General features: G+C 47.5%; 1 protein-coding gene across 20 annotated transcripts in view; it reads right to left on the reverse strand.

Moving 5' to 3' along the window:
• Window positions 1–12870, reverse strand: part of KALRN (kalirin RhoGEF kinase) — a 792058-nt gene that overhangs the window by 125033 nt on the left and 654155 nt on the right. For 2 of the 20 annotated variants that reach the window (XM_056127430.1, XM_056127429.1), the window contains exon 1: window positions 10032–10193. The exons of 16 other annotated variants lie outside the window; for them this stretch is intronic. In XM_056127430.1, coding sequence (XP_055983405.1) covers window positions 10032–10116 — 85 coding nt within the window. In that variant the 5' untranslated portion in view covers window positions 10117–10193. Of the gene's footprint in view, window positions 1–10031; window positions 10201–12870 lie in introns of those variants that run through there. 2 more of the 20 variants (XM_056127428.1, XM_056127427.1) reach the window with 2 other exon arrangements.

The following is a 12870-nucleotide window of genomic DNA, read 5'->3' on the forward strand; positions in this document are numbered from 1 at the left end:
TAATATAGACCCAAGAGAACTGAGAAAAGAAAACTCAAATTTGTTTTTGGTTGCATTGTGGAAGCTATTTAGATTGCTCTCAAAGGCTATTGTGGAGAAAGGGGAAAGGGTGTTCCTGGATTGGCCAATATCCTGGGCATCTGATGCCCCAAAGTGCTCATAGAACCCATAAATTTTTCAATCTCTAAAAAAAGATGATTTCCTCCAGTCTGTGGTGAGAAAGCCTCCAAATAAAGCAGGAAAGAAACCCAGACTGAAGCACGTAAGAATCAGTTTCTTGGGGCTGAAGAGATAGTACGGGGGTAGGACACTTGCCATGCACGTGACCCTCCAGAGTTCACTCCCCAGCACTCCATAGGCTCCCCCAAGTCCCACCAGGAGTGATCTTTGAGCACGGAGCCAGGAGGAAGCCCTAAACACAATCTGGTGTGCCCTTCCCCCCACTTCAGACCCCCAAATCAAGAAGATTCAGCATCTTGTATCCCACAGATCTTCCATGTGGTGAAGTGCACCGAAGAAACTGGACCAAAGGAAACAAGGAAGAAAAGCAGAGGACATGAAATTTGATGAAAGTCTGGCAAGAGAATGAAGGAAGAAAAAAAAAATCAGAGGCAGATTGCCAAGAAGGCTGTCTGTTTTTGAAAGCTTCTTTAATTCCGAAGTTAGTCAAATGAGATTTTCTAAGTTACAAATCAGACTATACAGACAAATATCTTTAAACCATAAACATTAACACTATCATAACCATAACCATGTTACCTTAAACTATAATAAGAAAGCAAACAAGTCACATTTATACGTGCTTAACTAGTGACATGGTGATCATCCTTTTCTGAATAAAGTACAAAGACTTGGTTTCTGGAGTCTGTTGCCTTCCCTGGTGTTTACTCTCACAATGCCCCACAGCAAGTCACTAGTGTTTTAACAATCCACTCGCAAAATCCTGAATATTTAATAATCCTTCCGTGAGCTGGGCTAGATCCACCTAATCCCTGAATGCATCCACAAAACAGGGCACAGAAATTATTCAGTATGCATGTGGCAAAATTTCCTAATGTGGCCTTATTTAATAGGGCCTCATTTGAAAAAGTATGTGTGTGTGTGGGATGACTAAGGTGCTAATATCTCTAGGTGATGGAATTTTATCTTCATTTATTTCATTTCCAAATGGTTTCCTAATGTTTACATACAATTTTGCTAAGCAGAAAAAAAATTAGCCCAAGCTCTTTCCTGTTAACAATTTAAAAACAGCTTTTAAAAATCTTTGGTGGTATGTCGCAAAATGAAAAATAAGAGGAGAGAAAAAAGAGAAAGGCAAAATACCCTAACTAGCTCAGTGAAAGCAAATGCATGATTAGAGGCACGAGAAGACTCCAAATACCACATAAGGAAGAAAAAGTTGAGAAGGGCTGGTGACATGCAGAGGAAGAGGTAAATCACAGCTCCCAGGGGAAGCCCTACATCCTATAGTGGGGAGCTGGAGGAGCAAGTACAGTCAACCCCTGGGCAAGAATTAGTTCACCCAATAAAGTAGGTCCTTGACAGATCCCCAGGGCTCTGCCTTATCCCTTCCCACCAAACTCTGAACTATTATAATAAATCAATTTTAACAATTGTCAAATTCAAGTCTGTCTAAAAGAAAACTTTGCAGCCATTCAAACTATGCTAGAAATGCATTTACATGGGAAGAAGAGCAAGAGATTAAGTGAACAAAGATGACAAAATACTAAATCAAACAGAGGCCCATTTATCTCTAAAAGGAGTAAACAGAAAAATGTTGTATCTAGCATTAAACAAAAGTCGTTTCTAGGTATTTGGGGTTGTGCTATAAAGCTTACCCTTTTATCATCTATTTGCTTGCTTATATATATATATATATATATATATATATATATATTTTTTTACAGTGGGCACAGTTAACTTTATGAGTAATGAAGAAAAAAAAGGACTGCGTCTTAAATGGGCAGAAGGATTCCACATATCTCTTGCTGGATTCCAGGGTGTCCAGCCCAGGGAGAACAGAGATGATGATACTAATTCCTCCCTCCCTGGGCAAGGGTAAGGAAAGAGAGTGCAGGGCCCTTCTCCCAACAAGAGGGGGAAAGGGAGGGAGGAGGAAGCCAGGGGAGGGCAGGGAGAGGGAAGAAAGAAAGGACAAACAAAACAAACAGAAGAAAGAAAAGAAATAGCTACGCCTAAGAGGAAATGGACCCTCCCCTCCCAGGCGGAGCATTGGGCACAGGGTTCTCAAACCTGGGTGTGTGGCCTGGAACCTGAAGGGCTGGTTAAAAGCAGCCCCCACCCCCACCCCCAACTCTGAGTCACAGTACTGAGACTGTGCATTGAAACCTGTTCCTCCAGGACCATCCTTGGAGGGCTCTCCACCAAGGTGAGAGAGCAGAGTCACACCACACAGGTGTGAAACAGACCACGGAATGGAACAAGTCTCTGCAACCTTGATTAAGGTGGATCCTGAGGGTCCCTGAGCCAGATCTGGGAGGCAGAGCACCAGCCTTGCAGGCAGGGGGCTGGGAGTCGCTTCCCAGGCACCATCCATCCCACATGCTGAGTGCTGGTAGCTTTGCTGCTGGGATTCCTGGCACCACTGCAGGGTGTGTGCAAGTGCGCAACCACAGCGTGGAGGGAATGCCAGGGCGCACTGCATCCAAGCACGTGACCCCCAGTTACAGCACACACACCAACAGGAGGGAGAAAAAGAAGGAAAAGAAGTATTGTTGAGTAAGGAGCAAACAAAATAAATACAATACTGGGCTCCCCTTCGGAGAGAGAGAGAACACTCCTCTCTCCCCACCCTCTCCACAGGAGTTACGGTGAAGGCAGACATGGGGAAGGTCTCGGAGTTGGTCCCAAGGCAATGGCAGCCTGGCAGCCTGGCAACTGTCAGAGAATAAACACTTGCTTACAGCAAACCTAGGGGAGGGCAGGGCCCCCGAAAACAAAAGCTAAACCTAGCATCAGAAGGGGTTTTCCTTCCATTCAATTGGTCACCTGGGATGGTGAAAGAATGTGGAACAACCTGTTCCTTTGCTAGCTCTCTTCTCTGCTCCTTGACTGGCTGAAGCAACAGCATATGTGACCAGGCTTCCCTCCATCCTTTCTGTGAGCACAGCACAAAGGTACTACTTACCTGGAGGATGCCCTCTCAGCCGAGAAGAGGCCAAAGTGTCTCTTCTGGAGCCCACTGTCTCCCAATGCCAACAACTATGGAAGACACGAGCCAAACCTGAGAGAAGTGTCCAGTAGCATACAGGCTGTGATGGGCAGAAGGTCATGACTTTTACTGAGGCAAAATAGTCTGAAGACGCATAAAGGATGTAGACTAGATATTAGTTGTCTTGGACAGAAATCATCTTTCACTAGATTGTGAGTCAAAGTCAAGGTGAAGCATTTCAATATTCTGTATGATTCTATTTACTTGGGGGCTGAGGCCCATGTTGCTCATGGTCGATAGTGAACCCTGGTCTCCTGTATGCAAAACATTCCATCTTGGCCCTTTACCAACTCCTCAGCCCAAGAGAATGTAGGTTCTCTGAATGGGAACTCCAAAACTGGTATAGTTTTCTACTTTGTATGTCACCCTAAGATATGGATAAATCAGAATGCTAGGTTTCTTGCCAGTATTTTCTTTTCAAAAAAAAAATTTTTTTTTTGGGAGGGGGTGCGTCCTTAGTGATGCCCAGGCAGCCCTAGGGATGCCTGATGATTCTCAGTCAACCTGACTGGGTGGACCAATACCAGGGCCTGAGGATTGGTGCCACTTGGGTCTCCAATGCCAGGGATTACTTATGCCAGGAGTGATCCTGGCAGTGCTTGGGGGCCTCCGGGGCTGCACCCGGCAATGTTCATGGGACCATGTGGTGCTCGGAATAGAATTGGGTCAGTCATATGTAAGGCAAGTACCTTGCCTGAATGTTCTTTAATATAACACACTTGGATTATAATACTAGAAATGTGTTTTTGACTAGTTTGTTAGAAGAAGGAAATCTGTATCAAGCTTCCGAACACGCTACAGCATGGAGGCACAAAGTTGGATGGGTTTGAGCCAATATCATTAAATTTCTCAAGAACTGATTCACCACCTGCATAGACAGAGTTAGCCAGGAGTTCCCTGAGTGTTTTATCTAGCATTACAATTACTATTATCATTAACAGCAAGCATTTTTGAAGGACTTTAATGCTTTGGGCTTTGCTTAGTCTTTTACAGACATTATCTTACCTAATCCTCACAACAGTCCAATGGGGTCAGCACCAGTATGATCCCCATTTATCCCCCAGCCTCCCTCGCCCCCTCCCACTACCTACTATAAGGCCTATAAGGCTGGAAATCAGTCAGCACATCAACAGTTTTAAAATGAATTGAAACATAGTGTTACATAAAAAAGGGTGATATTAAAGATGGAATGACAGGAATGCATTTCAAGGATTTGTTTCCACCTGAAAGGGAAAGCTTTAAGGAAAGGGACAAGAAATACAAAAGGGGACTAGAGAGATAGTACAGTGGGTAGGGCACTTGCCTTGCATGCAGTAAGCCCCGGTTCAATTTCTGACATCCCATATGGTCCCCAGATTCCCACCAGGAGTGATCCCTGAGTTCAAAACCAGGAGTAAGCTCTGAGCACTAGAAGCGTGGCCCAAACCAACTCCCCAATCCCCCGCCCCCACACCATTACATAAAAAAGGGGGGAAAAAAGAAAGAGGAAAGAATCCCTTCAGAATGCAATTGAAAAACAAAACCCAAACAGACATTTCTAAGAACAATGTGTACAGGTTTCTCAGGGAGAGATAGAAATATGATGGCCTCAGCCTTTTATGGCCCTGGCACAGAACAGGCCCTTAAAGTCCTACAGGAAGGTCCAGTTCCAAATGGCTCCAGGCAAGGCAGCCAACCCAACTACAGAGCTACAGAGCGTTCCACTCTCAACACCACAGTTCCAGTCTCTTAGTCCAGCACGTGCTCAAGAAAATGGCAGAGCAAGGGAACAGTGCTCATTCTGGCCCTAGAAACACAAGGCAGTGCCTTAATTTTCCCCTCCTACGTGAAAGAGAATCTCATGACATGTGTGACTGGTTCCTTACTGGGCTGCAGAGACTCAGCCCCTTCTGCCTCTCTGAGACCCCTTCGGCCTGAGATCTAGGATTCTCAGAGGGCATCTGGTGGGAAGGAGACTGGGTTTGTCTGGAGGAGAGGGAGGCATACACAGTTGTCTGCTCTCACTGGAAGAAAAGCAGACCTCCCAGTATGGGAGTGTTCTGAGAGATGAAGGAAGCAACATGAAGACTCTCAATTCTTGTCCTGGACAAGAACAGCGTGCTATCACTGCTATTTACACTGCATGGTGTCTGGGCTCTGGATTGAACTCCTAGGTTTTACAAAAATGTTTTAACCTTTAACATACCCTGCATTAAAGGAGAAAAGGAAAGGGGTCTGAACTTATCTAGCAAGGGATGAAGCCACTCTGCGGACCACAGAATCATTGGAATGACACGCCAACAGGACTTCAGAGACTGCTGGGCCCTCAACTGTCCTTGAGGAAGGATGTCTGGCTTTAGTCTCCACTCCCTCGTGACATCCCTGCTCTTACTGGGCTACGTAACAGTACTGGGTGCTGCCTAGGAGAAGTGGGAGTGTATGGAGTTGACCAGCAGTCTGCACTGCAAGCCATAACTGATATTCTTGTTATTGTTTAGGCATGGACAGACACTGACGAGAAGCAGAGGATTTGGCTGGGGACAGTATCTATCTGTGGTAATTCTCCCCTAGATTAGGTATATTCTGGGAAAGTAGAGCAAAGCAAGTGAATTGGAAAAACACAGATGCTAAATGATCAATTCAATTTCCATTATAAGCTCTTCTTAGAGGGGTCACAGTCACAGTCACAGTTCTCCCGTTGTTCGTCGATTTGCTCGAGCGGGTACAGTAACGTCTCCATTGTGAGACTTGTTGTTATTGTGTTTGGCATATTGAATACATCACGGGTAGCTTGCCAGGCTCTACCGTGCGGGCGAGATACTCTCAGTAGCTTGCCGGGCTGTCGGAGAGGGGTGGAGGATTCGAACTCGGGTCGGCCATGTTGGCCGCTTGTAAGGCGAATGCCCTACCGCTGTGCTATCGCTCCAGCTTCTTAGAGGGGAGGAAACAAAATAAATATGTGCACGTGTGTGCTCATGCAGGTATATATGTGTATATGCATATGTGTAGGTATCAAGGTCTCAAGGATTTTTCCTTGGATGGTGAACGTAGTAAACAATAGTGACTATTACCAAGTATATCTTTGAGGTTACTAAGACATTTCTAAAGGAACGTGGTACCATGGTTTTACATATAAAATTCCATTTATAGGGGCCAGAGAGATGGTACACGGTTTCAAGCACATGCCATGCTCACAACTGATTCTGGTTTGATTCCCAACACCAAAATGGCCCCTGGAGCACCACCAAGTGCAGCCCTGAAGGCCTGAGAACACCTGAAGGTGACCTAGGTAGTCCTTGACACTACATGTTAAAGAAGAGACAATCACATCAACTCACAAGTTTCTGCTTAGCAATTTTTGAAAGGGAGAAAGAAATCCGGAATCATACACAAGGATGACTTGAAGTGCCGTGTGAACCCCCAAAGCCCTTACTCATGCCAGCATGTCAGAATCAGGATGGAACCCAGCCTGCCCATGTGGCTCGAGCACCCAGCGACAAGGACCCCCAGATTTCTATATGGGCCACAGTGGCCCTATGCTGCCAACACCTCATCTCTATGTCACAGCTGGGTGCTAGGTTCTGGTATAACAGGACTAAAGAAACAAGGACACAGAAAGCAGCAAATATGTATAAAGGAGACACTGGTAGCAAGGACTTGGTAGGTTGCCAAGAAGAGTTTTGTCCACATGCCCCCCACGTTAGTTCCAAGTTGATGAGAAAACTGACAACTCTCAAACTAGCATCACTGAGAAGGTCTGAAAAGTCTCTGGGCACCTGAGAGAAGAAGTTACAAAGTCTGGTCTGCCACAGAGAATTCAGTAACCTCCAGGTAATTTGAAATCCTATTTGGCATCATATAAACAAGGTGCTTTTTAAAAAATTTAAGATATTTAAAGAAGAATCCAGAACTGACCCATTTCATCAGCCTTTAAGTCACAGTAGCCAAAGTATTTCTGAAACTACCAACTGAGGGTGGCATTAATGATTAATCACCCTCCAGACACATGTAGGCCATTAGCTCACGTTTGGTCTGATTTCACTTTTCAAAAGACAGTTATAAATCTTGGTGCTGACTTTCTTCCTTCTCACCTGATCTCCATTTCCACCCTTTGCTTCATTTTCAGGTCATCAACACTTCAACTAGAATTTCAAGGGAATAGAAATATAATAGAGCCCAAAATTGGAGAGGAACAAGACAAGATAGTTCTTCCTCGGGTGGTAACAAGGCACATCAGGCAAGCTCAACTAGCCTCCTTACCATTCTTAAATATAGCTAAAGGCCTCTGGAGAATTAAACCCTAAGTATTACCCTAGTGTTCACAGTTCTAGCTATCCTGGATTTATCTGATGCCTCTTAGCGTTAAGTCAAAAATAACCAGAACATCCCATGTCCTCTTGGTTCCTCTTCTTTTGTCTCTTTGTCTTCAGACTCTGGTAGGGGAAGCCCATGGTCCCTGGCCACTGGTTCATTGAGGTCCCTGATTTTGGAATGTAGTGGTGGGTTCTGATGTATTAGTTTTGAGTGCAGCTATAGTAGCAGTAAGTGAGAGTCAAGTTCTCTCAGGAGAAGTGAGAGGTGAAATAATCAGCAGCCTGCTTCAAAAGGAGATGCTGCTCACTATGGTATTAAATCTATCTAAAAGGGGAAACTGACCTGCTGGTGGGGTGCTGCATCCCTACCCCAGTCCAGCCCACCTGAGCTTCCTCACCTTCTCTGTGTTGCAACTGGGCAAGTTTCTTCCCTCGAGTTTTGGGGCTCTGGGCAATGTACTCAAGCTAAAGACTTTATCTTTGCTTTTTTTCCTTTCATTTTTTTTCCATTTGGGTCACACCCTGTGATGCTCAGGGGTTCCTCCTGGCTTTGCACTCAGGAATTACTCCTGGAGGTACTTGGGGGACCATATGGGATGCTGGGAATCAAACCCGGGTTGGCCGTGTGCAAGGCAAGTGCCGTATCTTCTGTGCTATCGCTCCAGCCCCAAGACTTTATCTTTTCAATCTGCTCCAACTAGTGCCTATAAAGGCAGGCTGGGTGCAGACTCAGATCTCTCTTCTGTTAGCGTCAGGAGAACTGCCCTAGCATCTAAGATGCTTTCTTCCTGCCCAGCCTAGGAGTTCTTGAAAGCATAGGGAACTCACCTCCCCCGTCACCTCCCTCATATTTGAGCCCCAGTTCCCATCTTCATCCAGAAAAAAAGGAAACTGGGTGGTAACAAGGCACTCATCTTCGTGACCCTTTCCCTCTGGAAGTTGTGTCCATTGTTTGGACCTTCTGCTTCCCTCCTTCTTCCACTAAGAGTTCAAGGTCATCTCCAGCTCTGGCTCCTGTAACCCGCTCTCCCTCCTCCTCCTCCCCACAAAGCCTGCACTCTGGGCTTCTCTGGTTCACAAGCAGGAGACGGCTCAGCTGGGTCCCTAAAGAAGCTCCCCGCCCCCACCCATACCCACAACACAGAGCACTGCCAGGGCAATTCACAAACAAAGCAAAGGCCAAGGGACCCAGGAGAATTCCTCTCCAGGGAAGCTGGAGCAGCCACACATCTGGACTCAAGAAGTCAGCCTGGGGGCTCTAGAGAAGCACCGCCCAAGTCCCCACATGCTGTCCTTTGACAGGAAATGGACTCCAAAGAAATGCTGCTTGGAAACCCTTCCCCTTGAGCAAGCAGCAGCCTAAGAGCAAACCCACCCACTCAGATTCCCTTTGGCCACTTCCTGCTTTCTCTGCTTTTCACATCACACCCCCTGCCTTCCACCCTTCTCTCCTCTAAGCCTTACACATCTCCTTGCTGTCTTTTGTGTGGGTCCCTGTTCTCTAAGTCCTTCTTGGCCTCAGCTCTGGACTTCTAGAGCTGGCATGCACACAGCTCCAGGTGGTCCTACTGAAATGCCAGCCCGAGTGAGCTCAATCCTGGGAGCTGGCCCTCGGATGATTCAAGGAAAGGTCGTTCTGGCTCTGGAGAGTTTGTCGCTCAGGATGGTGCTGGGTAGGCCTGTGTCATGAGGTGGGTGGAGAGCACGGGGAAAGGACTTTGCATGAAGATTATTCAGCAGAAACTCAGAAAGTTCCATCCAGATTCCGGACAAAGGGAGTGAATGTGAGAAGCCAACAAGTGATCACCTGAGAGAAAGATGATGTTCTCACGGGAACCCAACCATCCAGAAGCAGAACAGTCTGGCACCCGGCTGCTGCGTGGCCCTATCTTGCTAGCTCTGTCTAGGAAGGTCCCACTTTCTGTTCCCAAGAGAGCTACACTTTTCCTCTTGGCTGGGGTTCTTCCCACCGTCTCCCTCCAGGCTGATTGGTTTTCTGGAGGGAGATTACTGGCTTCCTACAGGTTTCCTCAACCATGTTAAAATTAGCAGAATAATTAAATACCGTCCTAATTGGGCACACAGAGGGTTCTTGGTTAATTAATGAGCTAAGCTCTGGCCAGGAGCCGAAAAACTCACATTGGCCTGAAAAGTCCAGGCAGAGAAAAGCCGGCTGCAGTTCCCCAAAGAAAATTGTCACTTGGCAAAAATAGTTCCTGGTGTAAGGCAAGTGTCAAACGCATTCCTATAGCTAGGAGTCATATGTTCATCCGAAAGCTGAGATCCATATGGTAATGAGCAGGCAAGTGCCGTTTGCCACTATGGGGACACACACCGCTTGTGGGGGAGGCCCCGTCCCTCCCGGACACAGCCGCAGGCCAGCACCTCGGCCCGGGCCCCCGGGCATCCCGACGCGCGCCTCCGCATCCACAGGGGAACTGCGGGGGGAAGGCGGGTGGGCGTCCTGCCCCCGCCCCGGGACCCCCTGCACGCGGGCGGCCACTCACCTCGGCACGGGCAGCAGCAGCAGCACTTAGCCAGGAGCCAGCCGAGAGCGGGCGCGCGGCTGTACGCCCGCTCGCCGCCTTTCATGCTGCCGCGCGCATGGCCCGGGCGCCGCGGCGGGTGGGCGCGCGCTCCTGCACCGTCCGCACCGCAACCTCCACTGGACTTTCTGGGAGCCGGGGCCACCTTGGGGAGGCGGGGAGGGGCCAGCGAGAGGCGGGCCTAAGGGGCGGAGTTCCAAAGTCCAGCTGTTGCCTGGGCCGGCCGCCGCTTGGCCCCGAGTCTTATGCAAGGCTGCCAGCCGGTGGCCGTGCGCGCGAGGCACGCGCGGGGAGGGAGCCTGCACCCAGGCCCGGACAGGACGGGCGCCACTCCCGTCCTCTCCTCAAGCTTAGGTTTCAAAGGCACAGCCATCTGAGGCCGAGGGTGGTGAAGATGCAAACTTGGAAGGGTCAAGACTGAACGTTCCTTCTAAGAGTCACCCTCTTCTTCCCCTTGACAATTCCCAACATGGACAGCCAGCATGGACAGCCTGCTCCGGTTTGGAAACACATTCACCTAACCTTCCGTTCTTTTAATATCCCAGGACAATGATAAGTGTCACCATTAAAAAAAAAAAAAAACGATTATCTCTGCCCAGCTGGGATGATGCTGTGGAAAGCACTCTGGAATCATAAAACTCAAAAGTTTACATCTGCCTTGCCACCCACTACCTGATTCCAAGTCAGCTGACTGTTTTGATCTTGGGTTTCCTCATTTAAAAATGAACAGAGGTTAGACAGAGCACAGGGGCAAGGCACCGGCCTTGCACCCAGGGAGACAAAACTAGCCATCATCTCTGGGATCCAAATGGAAAAATGCCCTCCCTTCCCCCCAACGGTGAAATCCCCTTGTTACAAGATTGCTGATATAATTAAAACTTATCCATGGAAGTGCCTGTTTGAGGCTTGTTTAGCACTGCCAATAAGCTGACACAGCAGGAGTGGAAGGGTGGAACACCAGGTAAATTTAGACTGTCACTTTAAATCTCACCTATGGAACAGCCAATCAAAATAGATAATGGGATGGGGCAACAGCACCAGGAGCCTTGGGGGTAAGGGATATGGGAGCAGATAGAAGGGACCCCCAGCCCCATCACTCTCTTCTCTCTCTCTTCTCTCTCCTCTCTCTCTCTCTCTCTCTCTCTCTCCTTCCCTCCCTTACTCCCTCCCTCCCTCCCTCTCCACTCTCTCTCCCTCCCTCCCTCTCCTCTCCCTCCCAGTCTCTCTCTTCCTGGACAGCATGATCAGGTAGGACCAAGTGCCCAGGCAGATGTTGGCCAGCCTCAGAGGCCCAGACAGGGAAGGGCTCAGACACCCAGCACCCAGGCCAACGTTGTCCCATTAAGGCTGCATCTGAGGCTCTCCTTTCTCAAGGGCTTTCATTTTTCCTGACACACATTAACATTGAAATCAAGCACATTAACATTGCAAAAGGCCCCCTAAGTGGTCAAGGGAAAGGAAGAACCTCAAGTCTTTCACCCTAGAACAAAAGCAAGAAATGATTAAATAAGTGAGGAAGCATGGGATGGGGGTGGAGCCGGGCCTGTCCTCCCCACCCTAATGGGACCCCAAGTCATCGCCCACGAACTGCCTCTCTGGCTCCTGATCAAGCTGCTCAACGGCCATGATCCCAGAGACTCAGGAGCAAATCTCGAAACCCAGTGGCTTTTGGCAGAAATCCCTCCAGATTTAAGTGTTAAAATTTTGGAATTTCAAAATCACGTGGCCTTACTGCAGCCATGTGACATCATATGTTATTCATAACCAGCAATAGAATACAAATTGTCTACTGTTGCCTTTTCAGCAGATCTGAGTGTTGGGGTAAAATCTCAAAAATGGGTCTGGTGTCGAAATATTGAATGTGATCAAAGTAGAGTAATGTGAAAATCATCTGCCCCACAGGTAGTGGGAGGGTGTGGGATGGGGGTATACTGGGGTTTTAGGTGGTGGAGAATGGGCACTGGTGAAGGTACCGGTATTTCATTGTATGAGTGAGACTTAAACCCGAAAGCTCTGTAACTGTTCTCACGGTGATTCAATAAATAAAATTATAAAAAAAATGAAAAAAAAAGTAAGGTGGAGTTCATGCACAATTCAATCAGCTAATCTGTGACTGAATAAATAGCAGTACTCCTACATAAAATAAATAAGTGAGGAAGGCATGTAGAAAGCTAAGACAGCCCAAAAGCTATGCCTTTCTCATCAATTATCCAAGTTATGAATGCAAACGTAAAGTTCTTGAAACAAATTAAAAGTGCTACTTCAGTGAACACACAAGTGATAAGAAAGGCTAACAGCCTGACTGTTGATACAGAGAGTTTAGTGGCCTGATAGGTAGAACCAGTCAAAACATACCCGTAAGCCCAAAACCTCACCTACAGAGATCCCAACACTCTTCAATTCTATGAAGGCTGAGAGAGGCAAGGAAACTGCAGGAAAAAAGTTTGAAGTTAGTACAGACTGATTGGTTCCTGAGCTTTAAGAAAAGAAGCACTTCTAAGCAAAGATTGGCTCATGAGCTTTAAGAAAAGAAGTAGCTTAGGTAAAGCAGCAAGGGTTATTACTCTCGAAGCTGCAGCAAGATATCCAGAAGTTTAAGCTTAGGTGACTGATGAAGGTTCCCACATTGAACAACAGAATTTCAATGCAGATGAAATAGCCTCCTAAGTGACGAAGGCACCATCTAGGACTTTACTTCTCTTTGTTTTGGGGCCATACCCAGCAGCTGCTCAGAGTCTACTTCTGGCTCTGCACTCAGGGATCACTCCTGGAGGGACTAGGGGAGGACCATTTGGGATCC

This window comes from Sorex fumeus, unplaced genomic scaffold, assembly GCF_029834395.1.
Source record: "Sorex fumeus unplaced genomic scaffold, SorFum_2.1 ptg000063l, whole genome shotgun sequence".
NCBI lineage: Eukaryota > Metazoa > Chordata > Mammalia > Eulipotyphla > Soricidae > Sorex > Sorex fumeus.